General features: G+C 39.2%; 1 protein-coding gene across 3 annotated transcripts; it reads left to right on the top strand.

Moving 5' to 3' along the window:
* The first annotated feature begins 1361 nt into the window (after positions 1 to 1361).
* LOC119746413 (rab9 effector protein with kelch motifs-like) lies at positions 1362 to 22803 on the top strand. 3 transcript variants are annotated; one of them, XM_038223335.1, is made up of 14 exons: positions 1362 to 1561; positions 5759 to 5868; positions 6981 to 7148; positions 8122 to 8273; positions 8952 to 9199; positions 9863 to 10055; positions 11335 to 11454; positions 12626 to 12816; positions 14731 to 14869; positions 15303 to 15360; positions 16684 to 16778; positions 17378 to 17432; positions 19161 to 19258; positions 21632 to 22802. In XM_038223335.1, the coding sequence occupies exons 2-14, from the start codon at positions 5768 to 5770 to the stop codon at positions 21862 to 21864; spliced, it is 1851 nt and encodes a 616-aa protein (XP_038079263.1). In that variant the 5' UTR covers positions 1362 to 1561; positions 5759 to 5767; the 3' UTR covers positions 21865 to 22802. The 3 variants fall into 3 exon arrangements, with proteins under 3 accessions (XP_038079263.1, XP_038079262.1, XP_038079261.1); XM_038223334.1 differs by having other exon boundaries at positions 1362 to 1571; XM_038223333.1 differs by lacking the exon at positions 1362 to 1561 and having other exon boundaries at positions 8952 to 9187; positions 21632 to 22803.
* The last annotated feature ends 408 nt before the right edge of the window (positions 22804 to 23211 follow it).

The raw sequence follows: 23211 nt of genomic DNA, 5'->3' as shown, positions 1-23211 counted from the left end.
AAATGAGGAACAGTCTGGTGCCTGGATATGCGTTACACATTAGCGTTTGTTTTTGTATGCGGTGTCTGGGGTAAAAACAGAGTCAATTCGTAGCAGCGCGAGCACGGCGTGAGTTACGAAAACACGATTTTTGAAATCAAACTGTTACGATCTTATCGAGACAACATGCAGTATCATATTTCAAATTAATATGAGCAAATTGGAAAGGAATTTAGTATTTTCGAGAAGGCGTGGACGAATGATCGCGAAAACACGTACTGCACGTTGTGAATAATAGCACCAAGTACACGATAAAAATCCATTACTAGCCAATTGCGGTATCCAATCAGGATACAGGAAGAAAGTTTCCTATCCAGGGTTTACTATTGGAAACGCGGTTGGAAATAAAGTAAGCACTGGGGACGAGGTTGGGTACTCAGTGAACCTCAGCACCTAGACTAGCCAACCTGTCCCATTTATGCAAGGGTTTGTTTCAAGCTTTTTCACACAAATGTACCATTTTGTTCAAATTTGCTATGTTTTTCTGTCAAATTTTGCATAATTCTGCCAGAAATCTGCCAAAAAAAATCCATTCTGTCAAATTTTCTGTCAAACTCGTTCTTTTAATCCAAAATCTGTCAAAGTTAGCCGAAAATCGGCTAAAACGGTCACCGTGCTGCACATGTACACTCTCCGCGGTGCGGCGCGTCAACACCGATTCATTCGATTATTTCGAGAATGATTTGGTGGTGTCGACCCCATAGTATGGGGGGGGGGGGGGGGGGGGTAGATTTTCAGCACTTCTGGGGCCGGCGAATTTAGGACCTTTTGTCTAATAAAAGTAATTTTGAAACAATCGATTAAGTTCCTACGGGCGTACTAGTCCAGCGAAGCATATTTGTTCAAATATTTTGTTTTATATTTGATGCTTTGAAAAAAAACCTTAAAAATGATTCTTATACCCAAGAAATGCACGGCTTACAAAAGAAGATTTGTATTAATTTACCTATATTTTGTTTACCATTTTTTACCATTAAGGTGATATATAAAAAAATTTACATTTAAATTTTCTATATTAAAACAATACAAACAATTTATTGCCTGTCAGTGTGATCTGAGATTATCATGAATGAACTCAAAATACTAGTCCAGGTGGCCCCCAAATTACTAATGTTTAGCTTTGCAAAAGTACTTATTTTGAAATTGATTATAAAGTGTTTGGGTAAATTTATAAAACGACAGTTCGCGCAAAACGCATTACTCGATTCTCAAAAATCGACAAGTTATCAAGTTTAACAACCGTATCGATTCCAACGCGTCCCTAAGCGCCTTTCTATTCTGCATGGTACCTGATCTTGTATCACCTAAGAATTAGTTATTTAAAAATAGGGCACCAGTAAGCATAACTTTTGCGCGCGCCAGACTTGATTTTAGCATGGACTGTACTGATCAGCTGATGGAGGAATAAGAACACAATTTGCATGTTTTTGTTTGCCTCGTACATTATACATGTTTTGTCGTACAAACTGCGATTGATAGGCCTAGCTACGAATTAAATCAGGATCATGTTCATTGGCAAAAGGTAAATTAAGGTATGTCACTGGCCAATCATTTCTGCCGACACATACGAAGGTTGGAAAAATTAGGCCTAGTACTAGTAGTAGTGTCGAGCGCAATTTTGAGTCCCCCACGCAAGTTTAAACTTGCGCGCGCAAGTTTAAACTTGCGCGAGGGACTCCTGAAGCACGCAAATTACACCGCGCCATTTTAATTTGCGCGCGCAAGTTTAAACTTGCGCAAAGGCGATCGCAACCTTCTTTTGCGGGCGGGATTTTCATTGATGAAGAAAAAATTTTTCAAAACACGAGTAGGCCTACATGGAGAAATTATGGAATATATGAATGAATTAGCTGGAGTTACCAACATGACCAAGCCCTGAGTTTATCATTGGGTTGTCTAGCTGGAGTTACCTACTCCTAGAACTATGAGGCTCCACGTAGTGGAGCTGAGCCTCATAGGTTCAGAACCCCGCAAAATTGTTGTCGGCACAAAACACTAATTAAGTACAAAAACGTCCATCCCAACCAAGCTGTTTCCCACAGAACCGCTGCACAGTTTGCCCCTTAACTCCGTACAATACCTCATGACATACTCACGTTATGTGCACCCAACAAACATCGGTGGATTCTGTCGGTTTTTCGGCAAAATGATGAAAAATATGCCTTTTCTGCACTGAGCCAACCTGACACTTGAAATTTGCACGCGCGCAAAATGATCGCAGTCATTTTCGGGTTCGATAGCTCGGAGCGCGCCGCGGGGGGTACGTACTCGCACTTGTACGGATGCGCATACTATCGTTCCGCTCCTGCACCATACCCCCCGCGGCGCGCTCCGAGCGATCGGACCGAAAATGAGGGCGATCATTCTGCGCGCGTGCAAATTTCAAGTGTCAGGTTGGCTCAGTGCGGAAAGGGCATATTTTCCATCATTTTTGCAAAAAAAACGACAGAATCCACCGATGTTTGTTGGGTGCACATAGCGTGAGTATGTCATGAGGTATTGTACGGAGTTTAGGGGCAAACTGTGCAGCGGTTCTGTGGGAAACGGCTTGGTTGGGATGGACGTTTTTGTACTTAATTAGTGTTTTGTGCTGACAACAATTTTGTGGGGTTCTGAACCTATGAGGCTCCACTACGTGGAGCCTCATAGTTCTAGGAGTAGGAGTTACCCAGCCCTGAGTTTTATCATTGGGTTGTCATCTAGGGCTGCAGCGAGTTTTTCTCGTAAACGATAGTATAGGCAAAAATATTTTGAATGAATAAAGAAATAAATAAAAAGGGGAATTCAATTAGCGTCAATGAAAAGAAACATTGAGATTTAGCAGTGCTTATCAGAGAAGTAGTTTAACTGGTTACGTGGGGGCGGGCGGAGCCGGGGAGGGGACCGGGCAAGCAATAAACTTAAGCACACTAGCGGCGATTGCTTGGAAAGTGTACTGAAGTTGTTCAATAATGGAGACCAGCTTCAAGTTTTTTGCTTTGTAAACCTAATTGGCATTTTATTTATATTCTTGAATGTAAATAAATCATAATTTCCTAGGTGTAACCCGCTGTTAACGTAAAAAGAATGATTATGATCCCTTCAATTGTTCAAGTTTTGACATTATAGTAATCATTTACATTATTTTTAAAATGCTTATGTATTCTACAATTAAAAAAGTACTTATTCTTAAAAAAAATACTAATTAATTTAACAATTAATAAATTGGACGGTACAATAATTCATATTGTTTTTAGAAATACTTGCATAACATTTCGCCGGAGCGCTGTCACACTTCAAAAATGCATAATTTGAAAAAAATTCATGAATGCATTACTTATTTAATTAATTAATTAAATTTATTACTTTAACAAATATTTTTTTATTGCAGGCTCAATCATTCATATTAAAAAATGTTTACAACTTAAAAACGCTATGCATATAAAATGATAATTATTTTAAAGGGAAAATACAACATTTGCAAACATCAAAAAATAAAAATACCAAATCATTTTGAAATACCTTGCTGGACTGTTAGTGAATGACAGTGTAAAGCATCTTGTAAAATCATGGCACCTGGTATACTGTCATTTTCAAGAAAAGTGGTATATTTGTGTCAATTTCCAACGCTGATCGGCCGATCAGCGTTGGAAAAAACTGGCTTTTTTTCAAATACTGGCCCCAATTGACCATCGCACTTGTATGCAATCAATTACAAACCTATGAACGGGTACGAGCCAGCTAGACTGGTTCCCTGACCTTACAATTCCCCAATGTATGTAAACTGCTCTGTTTCTTCTTATATGGAGTCAGGGAACCAGACTACAGGAAAATGATTGTTTTTCTTGGTTTTTATAGCTTTTTCGAACCCAAAACCTCAAAAAAGTCAGTGTAACTACATTTGCTATATATTTCCAACCCCGCAATTCCATCCATTTCTGAAAATTACAGCAAAAGCAAATGATGTATATTCCCTTTAAAATAAATAAATTTGCAAATGATTTAATTAATGAATTTAATAAAATGTTTCAAAAAAAGGCATTAAGGCATTGTCTCCCGAAGCTCAGTGATGCTATTAAATCGGAGAAAAAAAATCTGCTTTAAAAATAATGTTACATATCTGCATGACTATTGAGTATACCCGGGGGAAAAAATAGTTTAGCGGCTCTGTATGCGTGGCCGGGAAAATCTATGCAGTGCGCAAGTTTAAACTTGCGTGCGCAATTTGTAGCAAGGAAATGAATGAGCGCGCAAGTTTAAACTTGCGTGCACGCAGGTTTAAACTTGCGCGGGGGACTCACTTTGCACTCGACAGTAGTAGTAGTATAAGCTATGGTCTGGATATCGGCAACCGCACATTCTGAAAATAGGCCTAGGATTCCTCCATACATGGAGGAATCCTAGGCCTATTTTCAGAAGAAATTCAGCGCCGGTGTCATATGAAAATCGGACTCGTATGAAAATCGGACTCTTTTCCCGTTTTATTGGTTAAACCCTCCCATGAAGAGTACGCCACTTCTTTGCTTGTGTACAAAGTCTATCATGTCTATGGAGAGTCAAGTATATTTTCTAACAAAATTGGAAAGGTTTCTCAGTCCCAGATCATTCATATCGTTTCAACATTTTTGCAATAACTGGCCTTTTACTGAGAAAATATGTTACGAAAAAAGTGGCGTCAGACACGTTACGTCACGTCAGGATAATGGGACGCAACATTCTAGGAAAGAATGTTGCATAGAATGTTGCATCCTGACACCATTATTTAAAACACATATCTCAATGAAGGTCAGTCATTGCAAAAATGTTGAAAAGACATGAATCTGGGACTGAGAAACTGAGAAATTTCCAATTTGTTAGAAAATACTTTTAAAATACACTAAACTCTCCACCATAAACTTTGTAAATGTACACTGGCATCAGGATACTGCATTCTTTCCGTTTTCATCAGCTGACGTAATCCTGCCTACAGTCTATTTCTTCCTCCATGCCCATAATCACTTTGTCCTGTTCCTTATTCGTATTGGCTGCGTCGGCTTTCCTTTGGTAACAATTAGTTTGTCGGATCGAGTCTTCTTTGATTTCTCTGGCAAATTTGTGGGAAAAAATGTTGCAACCTTACGCCACTTTTTTCTTCATACAATGTATATCACCTCAATAAAGGTAATTCATTGGAAACATGATGATAAGACATGAATCTGGGACTGAGAAACATTTCCAATTTTGTTAGGAAATACTTAGAAGAATTTCTCGACTCTCAATAGACTTTGTACACAATCGCAGAAGTGGCGTCAGGTCGCAACATTTTTTCCAATTTGTGTTTACTAAAACTAAGATGGCCGGCGCAGCCAATATGATGTAATTTATATGAGCCAATCCGAGAAAGTTTCTGTGAAAATTACGTTTACTAACAGGAAACTGGCTCTGGCCAAACGCCCACTGCCTTTAGGGAATATTAGCCTTATCGCAAATGCTGCTTGAGTGAATTTGCACAAAGGATGACAATTGTACATGTATTGTTGGAAGAGAACAGCACGGACATTGCCCCTTTTGCCTTCCTACAGTGCTTAAGTTGTAGCTGTTGTATGTTCAAAATCAACTGATTGCAGCAGGGTCTATCTGTGGGGAAATTTTGATTTGTTTTGTTTTGTATGTATGTTCTATGAATCATGTGTGAATGTATAACAAGGTTTTCTTTCTCAAAATTGTTTCTGCATTGGTAATTTTCAATCACAATGTACAGATTGCAAAGATGGAGAATCTGAAATTCTATGTGCTGTTGTCAACAGTTGACAAACCGCAAGAAATCCCACTTGCAAGCGACACTGAGGCTGGTGAGCCCATAAACAGCAGGTAAAAGCTGACTTTTCAACAACAAAAAATTGTTGCTGCTGTTTGGAAATCTAGGCCAAGTAAAAAGTTTCCTCTTTTAAAAAAAAAAAGGATTGAGGAGGCCTTTTTCCGCCAAGATGGCAGACCGATTCTTCCATTTTCTTGACGCTTTTGCTGATGATTTGGTGTCCAAAGGAGCCGTCACCCTTTCTACAAGATTGTGAACTTTTTTTCAAATAAACCTCAAATAAACAAGCCATATCCTCTCTGAATGATCCTCGTTCGCCATTTCCCAGGTTTGCAGCATTGCTAATCTTGCTAGCATTGTGACTTTGGGCGTGATCCCTGGCTGCATGACATATATGGGTTCATGGCTTCTGACTAGCGCCCCTTGAACAAAGACATTGGCAAAATGGGGAACCACCAACATAGGGCTGGATAGCTCAGTTTGTAGAGCACCGAAATGGTAATCCGGAGGTCACAAAACCCGCACCAATCAATTTCTTTGTTCAACTTTGAAAATTAAAGATTGTGAACTTAAATACATAGCTACAATTTTGCAGGAAACAAATAAAAAATGTTGATATATATTGCAAATGTTTGATTAAAAAAAAAAAAAGAAAAAAAGGAGGCAAAAAAAAGAAAGCGGTGGATGGGGACGATAAACTGGTTTAGTTTTTTGTTTTGCCTAATAGGATTCCGATGGTAGGCACTCTTCATTTTAATTTTTTTCGTGTTTTTTTATTTTAATTTTTTTTTTATTAATCTTCTGATGCCACATGAAAGGTTTTTTTTTTGGGGGGGGCAAATTTTGGAAAGAATGTTGCAACCTGATGCTGCTTTTTTCTTCATATATCATCTCAATGAAGGTCAGTAGTTGCAAAAATGATTATAAGACATGAATCTTGGACTGAGAAACATTTCCAATTTTATTAGGAAACACTTAGAAAATCTTCTTGACTCTCCATCTAGACTTCGTACACAACCGCTGAAGTAGCATCGGGTTGCAACATTCTTTCCCAAATTTCTGAATGATGTTGCATTGATTTCTATTTTACCTTATGAATAAATTTACTATTATGAATAAATTTACCCGATCCTGAGAAAAGACGTTTATGTTTTTCTGTTGACAGAGGACAGCAAGATTTTGAAGGCATTCTGCCTCTCCCCCTGCCCAACTTTCTTATGATCTTTGCTCTTGGAGAATGGCCAGACGATCGCTTTCAGCAAATGTCTGCTGAAGTTCACCTGGGCAAAGACCTAGATCCATTTCAGATTGGGACACTATCTAAAGACAACAGGTAATGTAACACTATAGACCATCATCATGTTGCGGCCATCTTGATTTTTTCCCATTCAAATCAACGTAACCAAAGCGAGGCTGGAAGGAAAAATAGTCTGGTTCCTTTTTGCTGTTGTTGCACTTGGAAACAGAATCATTCAACAATTCTGATACATGCACAACCAAGCTATTTCTTCAAAGAATTCACTCTCAAATTCACAATCAACGTCTATCCTGCAAGTTAGTCATTTGCCCTTAAAGATTTATCTGCATTTCTACACCAACACTTGTGGATTGGAGGCCTTGTACACTGTACATAAAAACCAATTTATTTGCAGAAACAAATTCCATCCTAAAAGCTAATTTCACTTTGTGTAAAATGTGTACAATTTGGCAACAATCGGTATTCATGAATGCCATGAGGTAATCTGGCCCAATGAGACAGAACTGGGCAGAGGTCCAAATGAGGCTTTGCAGGTATTAGGAAAGAGAATAAAATTCTCCTTGAAATACTGTTTGTTGCACTTTAATCAGATATTCCGTTGACAAATAATGGCTGTTTGCATTTTTTGACATGTCAAAAAAGTAAAATACCGAGAAAAAGGCCTTTAAAGTTTCAACTGTTTTGTAGTCCTGAAAATGAAAGATGCCAATTGTTTTTCCTTAAAAACTTTTATTCCACAATTTCTTTAAAATATGTGGTTCAAGAAAAAAAAGCCCATGCGTTTTTGTTTCTTTTTCCCCCATTTTTCTTCACCACGACCTGTGCCCAATTTCTTCTCATTTTGCCAGAACGCCTTACATGTAAAATGAGTGACTACCATTTGTGCAAAATGAATACGGTTCGGAACATCTGCAGACGTTCTTTTCCATATGATGCACAGCAAGAATGGCATCTCCATAGTTTCATTTATCTTTCCTGATAATAAAAATCAGGAGGCTGAATGGAACACAGACAGTTTGTATTTTATGGGTGTTTGTTTTGATCTTAGATCTGTGTGTTGGCAAGGTACTTGGAGGGACGATCTTTATGTCCGAGGGACCCTAATGTCTGATGAAGGACAGCCTGGCCTTCTAGTTATTACTCCATCGAGCTCTGATCAAAATGCCGCCGCTCAGAGTCACAGTAAAAACAATAGTCAAGGTAAATAGAACTTGGAAAAAACAAAACAAGAGCATTGGAGATGCTCTTGGAGAAAGCTTGTGTGTCTGCTTTTAAAGTAAGGATGGGACTTTACATTTAATTTTGTAGGCGTTTAACAAAATAGTTAAGCACCGTTTAAACGTTAAACCACTTTACAAAGGCTGACGCCTGCTGCAGTATTTAAAAAGAAATCAGGGCATGTTTAAAAAAAATTCAAAAATTTATTCATAACAGCACAGTGAGCGTTGATGTTGAGCCAGCGGCATGTTTAAAACATGAAATAATACATTGTATACATTGTATATAACTGACACAATAGACAGCCAGGAGTCATTGAAGACATGTAAGCTTAACTTACTGCCCGGAATGTGATTAAGTTCTGCAGTGCTTCAATGCTTTGTAAATCAAATTGGTTTAAATGGAATCTTTGAGTCTTTTTGAAGTGCAAGTGAAACTTCGAGGGCAGTTCGAGTAAACATAATGTCAATCTTGCATAATGCAGGTTTCGCTTGAACATTTCTGCTGCTGTTTTTTCCTGCATGAAAGACTTTTGTATTTCAAAGCACTTTACATCCAACTGTGCCGAGTTGTTTTCTTTGAAATCTAACAATTTAGCAAACACGATTCTAAGAATTATCCCTTAGAATGAAGTGACTCCATATTTTTCCTTTCCGATAGAGCTGAAGACTTCTCCAATAAAAAGCACAGCTATGCGCACCGGCGATTCATCCAATGACATGGAGATTCTGGAGAGCTCACAGACAGAGTCCCAGTTGGCGAACTCTGTCATGGAGCCTGGGTTTGACCAGGAGAACGTTGCACCTGAAGACGAGAACACGAGACCAAGTGGTTACGGTGCGGTGACGAACAAAGAGACACCGTCTAAAATCGCTGCCGTGAGACTAAAGACTGAGGTGACTCCTGAGGTAGAGTTTCTCCGAACGAAATAATTCCAAAGATTTGAATGAAAGGCATATAGGATCATTTGCATTTTTATCCCAAAAGTAACCAACGGAATTATTATCAAAAAGCTTACTTGGACTAAAGATTGTACTGGTACTAAACACCCTGTGAAATTATTTGGTCTGGCTTGCTGTCATTTAGAAGAAATCAAGAAATGTAGGTGATTTCCAACGATGTGCTGGGATATGTCGTTTGTAACTGCGTCGGAGGGCATAGCACCCCAGGCTTCGCCTGAGGTGCTATGTGCACTTCATGTGTTAAAAATGCCATATCCCACACCATAGCAGTCAACACTTGTTAAATATTACCCAACCAGTGACACCTTTAAGCAGGGTTTGACCTTAGCGGAAGTCCCTTCGCCAAATGCGAGTGAAACAGCGGCGGAATAGTCCAAACCATTCCCTTAGTAGTCCGCCTGGCGAGTCAAACTCATTGTAAATAACATTGTTGTTTATGACATTCTCGTACAAAAACTAAAAAAATTCTATTGCTGACTAGTGAAAAAGCCCGTGGACTAGATAAGAGTCTGTTTCGATCACTAGTCAGGCTGGCTAGTGAAAAAAAAGTTAAGGACAAACCCTGCTATAAGTATTCCCCTTTACCACATGTCTTTGTTGTAAAACCAGGTGGCATTGGAGCGTTCTGAACCCCCTTCGTTGACAACCTCCAGCAGGAAGAGGCGCAAGTCGGCCGCAGAGGAATCCTCAACACCAGGGAGGCAGATCCGGGTGAAACGATTACAGATGCAGCAGAACTCGCGGAGTGTCGGGAAGGGAAGCACCGCCGGGCGCGGGACAAATAGCACAGCTGATGGTGCAGGTGAGGATAGGAAGGAATTATTTGGATCATATCTGTCTCATGAACAGTAGATGACTTTTTTTTTTACCACTGTTGAGAGATTCGTGGGTCGAAGGGACACATTTGTTGCGCGTACTGGTCTGTGTGTGTTTAGGGTGAAGTATGCGTGACTCATTTTGTTGTGAATCTGCACAAACCTGCATCTTCTCAATAGCGCCAGGCGTGGTGTTCAGTGCATTCAAATGTCCTTCCAGTGGTCTACCCCTACTCTTTTTATGTAACTGGGGTCACTTGTTCACGGAGTCCATATGATTATGTAGTCCTGGAATTGCCTGATTTCAGGCTTTTTTTTTTTAATTTTAATTAATTTTTTTTTTTATTTTATGGAAAATCGCCCCAAGCAAGGCTATAAAAGCCTCTTGGCAAAGGGCTACAGAAAAAAGAAAAATATGATGAAAAGAGAGAAGAAATGAATCAGGAAAGCTGAAGGTAGGAGTTGATATTCCTCTTAAAAGAGGTTAGATCATAGAATGGAGGGAAACACGCACTAGGCAAGGAGTTCCAATGAGATACAGAACGTGGGAGAAAAGCTGGTAGAGTAGCCCTTTGTTCTACATCTCGGCACAGCTAGAGTGTATGGGTGAGAGGAAGCAGAGAGCCTGGTTGCACGCTCAAACACCCTGACAGGAGGAACCATATTGGCATCAGACGTGTATACTTTTCCTTTATACCTTAACATTTCAGGCAAAAATGTTAAAGTCCACTAACATCCCTGCGTAATGCAGGCTCTCAAGTTTTCCTACTTTTTCCTATTTTTTTTGTCAATTGTTCCTACCTTTTCTTCTTTTAGTTGTTAAAATTTCTGTTTTTCCCCTACTTTTTAGCCCCACAACTTCGAAAAATGAAATCTCATTGAATATTTTTCATAACAGTGTTGCACACTGTCGTATGTAAATCACACAAGTGTTTGGGCACAGGAAGGGTTTTGGGCGCAGGAGTACTGCAGCTGCACTTCCAAGAGCTTAGTTGAGGATGGAGCACAAGTGTTGTGAGTGCAGAATATGCCAAATGAGGCTTATGATGGTGTGGACATGGCTGAGTATCAACAAAAACTACTCCTGAAAGCCTGCAAAAGTCCTACTTTTATCCTGATTTTGTCCTCTAAAGTCCCGCTTTTGTCCTTTTATTTTTAAAATTTTGATCCTACTGTTTAACTTTTTACCTGGGTCTGCTTGAAAGCCTATAACAGCTTTTTTATGTATTTTCTGAGACTTTCTGTATTTATTTATTGCGTACCCAGAGCCCAGTGCCAGATGGGGGCATACCATGTGTGCCATCAGCAAGAAGCAAGCTGTCCTCATCGGTGGTCAGGGAGAACATCAGCATCTCAGTAAAGATAGCGTCTGGCTGCTTGATATTGGTAAGCAACCCCTGTAAACAGTGGATTCTACTGTACGTGTATTATATTTTGCCATCTCTTATCATTGTTTCTCTGGCAGTATAGTCGTGGCCCATTGCTTAAAGAGAAAAAAAATCTTCCTTTAGGTTATTGGACTCACCCAAGTCCCAAGTAGTTAGCGATGTTTAAAACCAACAGGATTGTCTTAGGTAGGGCAGGGTTTTAACATGTTGGGGTTAAATTGACAACAGAGACGACAATTATAGATGGCAGTCGCCACGATGCACTGTGAATGCGCATAACCGCGTTGATTCACATAACTCAACTGCAAAATGCATCAACATTTTATTTCTACGTTTCCAAATGAGGCTTATGATCCCGCGACCATGGGTGAGCATCAACGAAAACTACTGATGAAAGCCTGCAAAAGTCCCACTTTTATCCCGATTTTGTCCTCTAAACTCCTACGTTTGTCCTTTTTTGTGGTGAAAATTTTGATCCTACTGTTCTCCTACTTTTTCACCTGGGTCTGCTTGAAAGCCAGTTGTTGATTGTGCTAACATGATGTACACCTCTGGTAAAACCCAAGTCACACATTTACGGTTGGAGCTATGAATATTCACGGTTTACCAAGAACCAATCAATCCCGACGAACCGTTCTAAGAATACACTACAATTTCAGGATGGATAGCCACAACTGTCCTACGGTTTCTCCACGAATACACCACGGTTTGTCAAGAATATGGACGGATTGGTGAAGAATATCGACAGTATTACTAAGAGTAATGACGTTAACGCCATGGTTGTCTGCGATTTGGCCACGGATGACCAAGATTCTCCTACAAATAAAGCATCGATATTCGTAGTACAACCTTAGCAGAACCCTTGCACATCGGGGCATATCCGTAGGACATTCGTAACGAATTCGCAAATATTTCTACCACGAATGAGCTACAAATCTCCAAGAGTATGTTTCACCATGGATGTTTTGAACAGTTTAAAACGTCTGTAGCCCCTCCACGAATACCCAAGGAAGATGACGGATAACCACGGAGGTACTAAGGATGAATACGGTACTCCCACGGTTTATCACAAATTTCAAACCGTGGAGATCCGTAGCTCCACACCGTAAACGTATGAGTGGGGCTTAACAGTTTTCAGCAAACTGTAGTTCATTTTGTTAACTTGGCAGACACAAAGAGTTGGTGCGTACCAGGAATCAGCCACGCAGAGTCCACCAAGCCACAGTACAGGATGGGCCACACGGCAGTCTATGATCCAAACGTCAAATGTGTGTATGTGTACGGAGGCTCCAAGAACATACGCTGGTACAACGACGTCCACGTGTTGGACATAGAGTCCTGGAGATGGTCTCTAGTTAAGGTGAGTTGTTTTTTTGGAGAAGGAGGTTGGGTGAGGTGTTGGACTTTGACCGTCTCGCAAGCTCTCAAAAGTCAGTCACAAGTTGTCTGATTGTGAATCAATTGACTAACTACAGAGTGAGTTAAAAAAAACGAAACCCAAATGTTGGGACCATTGTTTTAGAGAAGTTCTGCATGTAGCATTTTCAAAATCTAGGATATGAAACCCCAATTCATAAGCTTTTTTTTAGTACAAGATTCATTCAAATCACTCATGTACTTTGCAAGTTATGGAATTTTTAACACATTCACCGTTTTAAGGTTCTGTCCACAGATCGTAAAATAGTTCAGTGTTCCTTCAGCAAAACGAAAACAAATCACATAGGGATGTGTGTGAATTGTTTTCGTTTTGCTGAAAGAACGCACACCTTTTTGGTGATCCGTGGACTGAACCTTAAAACGGTGGTTGTGTTTAATATTCGGTAACTTGAAAAGTACATAAGTGATTTGAATGATTCTTCTACTAAAACAAAGCTTATGAATTGGGCTTTCATATCCTACATTTTGAAAGTGCTACATGCAGAACTTCAATAATACAATAGTCCTGACATTTGGGTTTCGTTTTTTTTTTTACTCACCCTGTATAGACCTTATGCGTTAAGGCAGAGCCAGAGGGCAGTGGCTTTGTGTTGCTTGGATGGGCATGAGTGAACCTTATGTGTATTCATTGTGAATAAATTAAAATAACAAAGAACAGCCTCTGAGGTATCTGCAATGCATAAGGTCTATACAAATGAAAAAGAATTATTGTTCATCACCTGTCTTAATTCAGGCAGTTCACAATGTAGTGCGCCACCAAGAGTTTGTCGTGGAGAGTCCATATTTCAAATTTATATACGTTTGACAGAAAATGGCCCATTTGAACGAGTGTAGAAGACAACTTGAGCTAATTTGTTATAGATTGGGCACAGTGTTCTGCCGCCTTACAAAAAACACCATATTGATAAAAGAAAAAGGGCAAACAGATACTCGAATCATATGCTTACGAAACTACTGACCGGAAAAACTAACAATTTCAAATGTCTCGTGCTGCAAATTTAAAGACCAACTCCCACAATGCACTGGGGAAATGAACTCTCCGTGGCAAACTCTTGGTGGCGCATTCATTGTGAATCGCCCGAATTGATTCATGACTTGATTTATGATTCGATTTGTGACTTGCGTGACTTCAGCTGTGATAGTGACCAGTTACACTTTCCATAGCCAAGAAGTATGCCATTTGTCGGGCTCTTGACTGCTTCCCTCACCCCCACAGGTCACATTTTTAAACCACTTTTTGAGCCTTTTTCTTTATTAATAACTGCGTCTTAGCTGGTCCGACATTTGTAAAAAGAAACTTCATCATTACTGATCCCTATTTAATCTGATGCCACCATCGAAATGCCATCTGTACGAATGCGTCCACCCATGCGAACGTGTATATGTTTGTTAGCTATTCCCTGCAAACGTGCTAACCTCAAACGGAACGATGTTGTCATAAAGAAAACTGTTGTCAAAATGGCAACACCCTTTTGCCATTCCAACAAATGTCAATGTGTTGAAAATGGCTTCAGAAATCCTCGACAGAACTTAATTTTGACTTGAAGTGAAATGTTACCTGTAATATAAAATCTTACTGTGAATGTAGAAAACTCAAAACTTTGACTGGATCGTTACGTTCAAAGTGTGTGGGTCAGCCATTTTGGAAAACATAGCAAATAATTTGCTTAAACTATTGGACCAATTGTTGCTAATGTTCGCCAACATTGGTGGCAAACAGTCCGAGTCAGCCCCACTAGCGCAAGTGCTGCCAACTTTGGCAGACGTTAGCATTGTTGGCATCAGTATTCAAAGGCATCCTGGTAACCACCCTGTTCCTCCTATTGAATCTGTACAGGCCAATGGCAGGGCACCAACCAGAGCCTACCACACAAGCACCCTGTTTAATAAGGAGATGTATGTCTTTGGGGGAGTTTACCCCAACCCTGACCCTGAACCTGACGGTTGCAGCGCCCAACTACATGTCTTCACCCCAGGTAAGAATAACGGAGAGCAACAAGCCACTGCAAAACGATTCATATTGTTATACCACGTGGTAATAGATCGTGAAATTTCATTGGTTGATACCATGTGGTATTATTTTGTGAAATTTCATTGGTTGAGAACCATTCTTGTGTAGTACTGAAAAAGTTCACGTATGAAGAACGGATGGACTTTGCGGAGTGCATCACCTTTTACAACTTCAACGTTACTGTAGAAGATACCGACGGCGGCGGAAGTGCTACAAATAATTTGGTCACAAACATCACACGGCGGGTGATAACTTGGTGACCAAATTATTTGTAGCACAGCCGCCGCTGTCGGTATCTTCTACAGTTACAGTCATGAATTTAGAAGACCTGATAGTTGATTATTATTCTGTTTCTGAAATTACGATTGAAACCTCATACTAGGGTTTTCTATTTTCAGAAACTGAGAGTTGGTATGAGCCTCTTGTAATGGGAACGAAGCCTCAAGCACGATCAGGGTATGTACAAAATAAAAGCCAATGCGATGTTATACAACCATCCTCAATGCTACAAAATCCTCCAATTGCTACTGTAACCTGCACAAATGACACACTTGGGCAAACTCGCAAAAACTTAAGACTCAGTGGGGATTTACTAACAAAACTAAACTAAACTCAGGATCTTTGAAGGGAAAATCGTGAGGAAATTGAATTAATAGAGACACGGACACAAATTCTAGATTTCAAACCAAACAGGACAAAAATAATTAATTTACGAGAATTTCAAAAGAAAACCAAAATGACAAAATAATTATCCACTAAAATTAAGACTAAAAGTAAAGACTAAAATCGACCTAAAAAAAAACAAGTTAAAACCTAAAATCAAAAGCTTAGACTTAAATCAAAACCAACAACTTAAAAGACTAAAACCTGAAACCAACACAGTGAGAATTAATGGACCTTAAAAGTGCACTTTGACTGAAATCAATGACTCGACAACAGACTTGAACCCAAGCAGGACAGGCACTCCAGTTAGGAGGAAAACATGTATATGTATGACTATGTCTCTGCTGGTCTGCTGGCTGAACTGCTGGCTTCACCATATGGCACCTTATATAGGGGGAACATGTGGGCTAAAGTAAACAAACAGGGGGACACACTACCTACAAAGAGGGGGGGGGGGGGGGCATCTAATAAACTTCAACTAAAATGATTTTCTTTTTGCTAAGGGGCAGCTATTCCTATTCAATACACTATAAATACATTAACATTCACAAGATGAACTTGGCCCTGCCACACTACCATGGAAAAAATTGATTCAGCCTCAATCCTACCAAAATCATATTATTTTTAAAATTTGTTCAGTGGAGGGGTAACCCGTGTCTCAATCCTTCAAACTCCTAGCTCCAACAATCACTGTTAACGGGTTGAGGCAGTGTCGGTGATATTCAGAAGCAGTGCGGATGACATCTAGCAGGGCTCAATCATGCATGAATGATCATAAACAATGCAGAGTACAGCCTACGAAAATCATCACAATGTGCCTCCAAAACCAACTGACACTTTTTTTGCCATTCAGCCTTGCAATCCTCCAAATTGGAGTCCTTCAAAACCCCAAAGAGGATTTTGGAGGGTTGAGGAGGGTACAGGTTAAAGATGTTGCTATGAAGAGAAACACCTCAAATAATATGTTGAAATCTTGATTTTCCCGACAGAAAATGAAGTTAGCATGTACCACATTTTCAAAGTGTTCCTTTCATCATAACCTCAACAAGATGGCTTTTCTGTCAAGTTTGCATCCTAAAGGAATTCTTGTATTTTTATCCCTCGTTTCTATCTTAGGCATTCAGCCACACTTCTTGAGAACAAACTGATCATTTTCGGGGGCTGGGATGCTCCAAAATGCTTCAATGATGTCTATTGCCTTGACCTCGGTGGTATGTACCTTTAAACTCGGGGTTTTTTGTCTCCAAGAATTTCCTAAAATTTTCCCAAATTCTCCAAGGTGTCTGAAACCTACAACATGTTATTTTTTAAGGCATATAGGATCATTTGCATTCATCCACAAAGTAACCTACCAAATTATTATCAAAAAGCTTACTTAGATGAAAGATCACACTGGTACTGATTATCCCGTGAAATTATTCCGTCTGGCTTGCTGTCATATTAAAGAAATCAAAAAAATTCGGTGATTTCCAACGATCAGTTTAATAGACTGATTTTTTGGGAATAAAGGGTGCAATTGAGGAAATCGTTTCATGATAAAAAAGGTTGGGTTTTTCACTGTTTTCTCGAAAGGTGTAGTATCCAATGAGCTAAACCTTCAACAGGTTAAATTTAAACATTCTTCTTTGGATTTTTGATTGGTGTTATTATTGGAAATGAACAAAATGCATAATTTTTTTTATCCCATATGCCTTTTAAACGGTATCTTTCCCCATGTAAAGTGATAGTATGTGGGCTCTACCTTCCTCTATCTTGCAAAAGTACTTGTGAATTAACCCCAAACCTCATTTTGTTTTTGTTTTTCCCCCAGGCCTGATGGAATACACCAGCATTGATGTAAGAGGAACTCCACCTTCGCCACGGAGGTAGGCCAAGTTATGACATAATGTGAAATAGCTGTAAAACGTTTGAATGTCTTGGATCCATATATGTGACATTTCAGTGGGGAATTGCCCTTTTCATCAAATTGTAATTTTGTATAAGATGAACTTTGCGTCAGAGTGATGTAAAGTCAGTTTTGGCTTTTGCCCTTCACCGACAAGTTTTCATGTTACAGGGTGAGTAAAACAAAAGCGGAACCCAAACCCCTCAAATTATTTTTCATATTTTAAAAAAATATGTAGCTCCAAAAATACTAATGACTGGAAAGCCAATTTCATAAGCTACTTTTAGATGAAATAAATACTGAAATTGCTCAATCCATTCAAAGAATATCACCATTTAAACAAAATGACCCTTTGAACAATTGTCTTCAAACATCACCAGCGATAAAAACCTCAGTTTAAAAGTTAAAAATATTCAACAAAGTCCTTTTGAAGGCCCGTCTTTCAAAAAAGTGGACTTTATCAGTCATGTTGTTTGCCTAACCAGGGTTGTTGATAAAGATATTGTGCACTACAGTTGTTGACAGTTGTTGAAACAAGTATTCTGTGTCATTTTCGTTGTTGTTCCAAACAGTCAGAATACACATTAAATTGCTTTTATATTTGGACGAAACAGTGTTAGTGTCAATGCATTTCAATGGTGATTTTTTTAAAACGGGTTGAGTAATTTCAGTAATTTTTCATTTTTCAGCTTGTGAAATTGGCTTTTCAGTCATTATTATGTTTGGTGCTACATATTTTTCTAAATATGAAATACATTTTTGGGGCTTGGGTTCCGCTTTTTTTGACTCGCCCTGTATGAATAGTTTGGTTGCGGTAACCTCCTCCCCTCCACTACATCAGACTCCAACCAGCCAGCCAACTCCAGCACTACTACAGGACAATTGTCCTAACAAGACCCATTTCTTGTGTGGCACTTCAAAACAGTGGCGGGTGATACAATTTATTCTTCCACTATTTTAAGACAATTTTAGATACAATTGAACAAACCTTTAAGGCAGGGTAGATCAATTGTCATTTGTGCATTTTTGTTGTTGAAGCAGTAAAAGTGCTCAAAATCTAAAGACGGGTGCTTAACAACTAACCTGATGAAGTTTGAGCTCCGTGAATGCTGTATATTCCGAGAAAACAATATTGTAGCATCTGGATTTCAATTCAAAAGTTGCCAAATCTTGTTTTAAATTGCACCTAAATTCAGTGTCTGGGACACGTTCTCATTCAGCTGATGGCAGCTACCCGATATCATGCACTGAACTGACGAATAACAGAAACCACGCGGATTCACGGATTTGCCAAATTACAAACCAACTACTAACGTAAATTTCCAAATAATGCGTCAGTTGACGCTTCTTTGGCAATGACTTTTTTTTTTTATTGTTTTCTTCAAAATGACAGCATGCCAGAAAGAATAATTTTTACAGGGAGCTTATTGCCCTTACTATCTTTTAGCAAGTAAGCTTTTCAACAATAATTTGGTCCGTTACTTTTTGGTTAGCTGCAACTGATCTACTCTACCTTTAACGCATACATGTAGTTCCCATACCACCCCAAACCGCCTTGCCCATTACTCCTCATACCGCCCCAAATTGCCCGAGCACTCAATGGTTTTCTGGATTCGTCAAAGAGTAAATGCAATGTTATACAGTGTAATACAATCAGTTAATAGTGAAGGTTAGCTACAATTCCTTTGTTTCTTTTCCATGACAACAGTTGGCATGCCTCGGCAGCGTTGCCTGGCAACAGGATCCTTATCCAGGGAGGCTTTGACGGAGAGAATGCCATGACAGATGCCTTTGTCTTTAGACTTGGTGAGTAAAAGAACTTATAAGAAAAGTTTTACTGACAACAAATGGTGCATTTATGTAAAAGACAAACCAAATTGAACAATGTTTTCCTCCAACTACAGGGTGATAGTAAAAAACCCTGAAACCCAAATGTCGGGACTATTGTTTTAGTGAAGTTCTGCATGTAGTACTTTCAAAATCCAGAATATGAAAGCCCAATTAATGAGATTTCTTTTAGTACAAGAATCATTCAAATCACTCATGTACTTTTCAAGCTACGGAATTTTAAACACAACCACCGTTTTAAAGTTCTGTCCACAGATCACAAAAAAGGTGTGCGTTCTTTTAGCCAAACAAAAACAATTCACACTTCCTTATGTGATTTGTTTTCACTTTGCTGAAAGAACACTTATCCTAGATTTTGAAAGTGCTACATGAAGAAGTTCACTTAAACAATGGTCCTGACATTTAGGTTTTGTTTTTTTGACTCGCCCTGTACAGAACACAGTATTTTTAAATCCCTCTCCCTAAAATTCACACTTAAAATATAATCTTTCAACCTTTAGTGACAAAGAAAGATTAGAAGAATTTCAAACTCTTACTACCATGTCTCAAAAATGCTGCTCTTGTTTTTAGAGCTCCTGAAGAGGCTTGTCATTTCGCCTTTTGACATGGGAATACAAAAAGTCACACAATTTCTTACTCATTGGATACATAAACAAGTCACACCAATGTCGAGCGCCATGGTCGATTGTGCCGCGGAACAGGGAACAGTGCTTGTATTCATGGGCACGACACTTTACTACACTTGCCTCTCTCCACCCAGAAGTATAGACAAGAATGCGCTGATCTCGAGCTGTTGCACAAAAAATGGTCTCATGGCCTGATGAACAGGGGTAATAATTGTGCAGCGCTTTTAAAGGGAATATACATCATTTGCTTTTGCTGTAATTTTCAGAAATGGATGGAATTGGGGGGTTGGAAATATATAGCAAATATAGTTACACTGACTTTTTGAGGTTTTGGGTTCAAAAATGCTATAAAAACCAAGAAAAACAATCATTTTCCTGTAGTCTGGCTCCCTGACTCCATTTAAGAAGAAATAGAGCAGTTTACATACATTGGGGAATTGTGAGGTCAGGGAACCAGTCTAGCTGGCTTGTACCCGTTCATAGGTGTGTAATCGATTGCAAACAAGTGCGATGGTCAATTGGGGCCAGTATTTGAAAAAAAGCCAGTTTTTTCCAACGCTGATCGGCTGATCAGCGTTGGAAATTGATACAAAAATACCACTTTTCTTGAAAATGACAGTATACCAGGTGCCATGATTTTACAGGATGCTTTACTCTGTCATTCACTGACAGTCCAGCAAGGTATTTCAAAATGATTTGGTAGTTTTATTTTTTGATGTTTGCAAATGTTGTATTTTCCCTTTAACCTTTGGTATAAAATGCTATATCAGCACCAAATTGTTATAATTATTATTATAAACATCTTCCTGAAATTATTATACATTTTTGAAAACTTTTGTTGGTTGTGTTAATGTTGCCAAGTCAGCATCAATCTCTCGATAAGTTGTAGAGTTCAAATTAGCCCAGGTTGGACTCCTCCCCGTTATGTACATGCGTCAGTCACAATGCAGTATGAAGACATTGTCCAACCTGGGCTAAGTTTAAATGTGACCAACTCTTTTAACAGAGTTTACAAATTTGGTCTGGTTCCAGAGGGCCAGGGCCAGCCTAACTGACTGACTCCCCCACTCACACACACATTGTCACTTGTGAATTAAACTTGCACAAGTCTCAGCTTCCTCTTTGCCCTTATCTCACTGACTGAATCACCGACTGTATCACTGACTTTCACTTGTGAGTTAGACTTGCTTAAGTCTGACCTGGCCAAACAAAATTGACACGGATGACGACCTGGACCCCGGCCGTAGACGAAATAAGCCATTTGCGGATGACCTATGTCCTATGGGATTTAAATTTGAAACACATCTGGTACACTGACTTGCTCATAATGCTTGGCACATTATAACTTTGAATTCTCCAGACCAAATTTGTTGCTACCGGTATATCACATGATTTGGGGCAAGCTCTTGCATAGTTACGTAAGAGACGCTCAGCATCAATACATTGCTCAAAATGGTTGAGAATGGCACAAAGACACCAGACCATGCCGGAGCTGGAGGTTGCTAGCGTAAGGCTTGCCCCGAATCACGTGATATAGTAACAGTCTCTTTGGTCGGGAGAATGCAAAGTAAACACGTGCAAAGCATTGGATTAAGTCAGCGTTCCAGATTTTATTCCAAATTAACTCGCAAATGGCTTAATATATTGCGACTGGCTTTATAAGACTTGCCTCGTGCTGTGTGTAATTTCCCTTCTTTCACCACAGACTCCGAGTGTTGGACACAGTTAGTCTGGCCAATCCCAACCACCCCTACGGCTGGCCACACTATCCTGACCATCAACCCACGACACAGCCTGTTCGGCGACGACAATGAGGACAAAGAAAACGACGACGCTAACGGCCAACAGAAGCTATTCATATTCGGCGGGGGAAATAATGAGGGAGCGTTCTCCAGCAAGCTGATTGACATGAAGCTCCAAATGCCTTCAGACTCATGAACATGGATGCTGATTGTAGGGAGGTGTATGCCCTATCTGTCCAGTCGCTACACGCTGGGCCAGGGATGTAGTCGAGTCAGTGTTGTAGACAATTTCCAGGACGCTGCAAAAAATGAAAGTATTGCTCAGAAAACTTATCTGTTTAGCAAAAAGCAGTGGGGACCAGTCAATTGTAGTATGTGTCACATTACGTTTTGACTGGTATCCCTTAATGAAACTGGTAACTGCTCAATGAAATTCGACCCAACATCCTTTTAAGCAGTGTTCCCTACTCTATGAATGCAAACTTATGTAAGCGAAACAGAACTTTTGTTTTGTCCATGTCTTAACTTTTGTACGACTAGTCTGTCTAATCATGGCCAAAGGTAATGGCCAATTGAGTAATCAAAACTGCCACTCTGCGATGATTGGACACATTTTGATGGACCTGCACTTTTTCATGCCTAATTCATTTCGTTATACAACAAACAGTTGAGGGTGTGAACACATGTTCTTATACATACATAAAAAAGGGAAAAAAAAGGCTATTGTTTTCCCTTGAAACTCAGAGTGTACAAATACATTAATTTTATTTAGCACGGAAAAAGAAATCAGTAAAGTTTCTCATCTAAAGTTTTCCAACCAAAGTCTTCCAACCATTATGATTTCGAAAAATAGCACTGTAACAAGATATGCATGGATTGAATTGTTTCATGCAAAATTGTGAGGCGTGCTGGCAAAAGGGACGGAACATGGGCCCATGCTGCAGAGCAGAAAAAAGTCAAAAACCGAATGGGGGTGATTTTTTTTTCAATTTTCAGATTCAGTGATAGTTGTATTCTTTGATATATGTCTACTACACATATTTTAAAGAAAGGGTATAAAAATCGTGGAATAAAAGTGTTTATAAGGTAAAACAATAGGCATCTTTCATTTTCAATTACAAAATTTGGTAGTTTGAAGGCCTTTTTCTCAGTATTTTATTTTTTTGTCATGTTGATGAATGCAAACTTTAAACAGCCATAACTTGTCAATGGCTTTTCTGATTGAATTGCAACAAACAGTATTGTAAGGAGAATTTTATTCTCTTTCCTAATGCCCGCAAACCCTCATTTCGACCTCTGCCCAGTTCTGTCTCATTTTTGCCAAAACGCCTCACTATTATGTAACCAGTTTTGTAGAACATGTACATGTAGAATTAGGAAGGTGATGTATATATTTCTTTTCAAGATAAAAATTTCAGGTGTATATGATTTTTAATGATTTATGTATAGATTCTATTCGTTTAAAGTCTTTTTCTATAATATTTGTTTTCCAAAAACACGTTGATGAGAAGTATGTAAAACTCGTTTTCAAAACAGTAAACCC

Source organism: Patiria miniata, unplaced genomic scaffold, assembly GCF_015706575.1.
Source record: "Patiria miniata isolate m_02_andy unplaced genomic scaffold, ASM1570657v1 HiC_scaffold_7, whole genome shotgun sequence".
Classification (NCBI taxonomy): Eukaryota; Metazoa; Echinodermata; class Asteroidea; order Valvatida; family Asterinidae; genus Patiria; species Patiria miniata.
The sequence above is the reverse complement of the archived record's forward strand: the minus strand, read 5'-3'. Positions and strand labels throughout refer to the sequence as shown.

Bases quoted from the DNA above. Each gene is read 5' to 3' on its own strand.
- LOC119746413 (XM_038223335.1), top strand. From the start codon at position 5,768: ATGGAGAATCTGAAATTCTATGTGCTGTTGTCAACAGTTGACAAACCG. The intron at 8,274-8,951 runs GTAAATAGAACT...CCTTTCCGATAG, and splicing joins CAGTAAAAACAATAGTCAAG to AGCTGAAGACTTCTCCAATA. The intron at 16,779-17,377 runs GTATGTACCTTT...TTTTTCCCCCAG, and splicing joins CTATTGCCTTGACCTCGGTG to GCCTGATGGAATACACCAGC.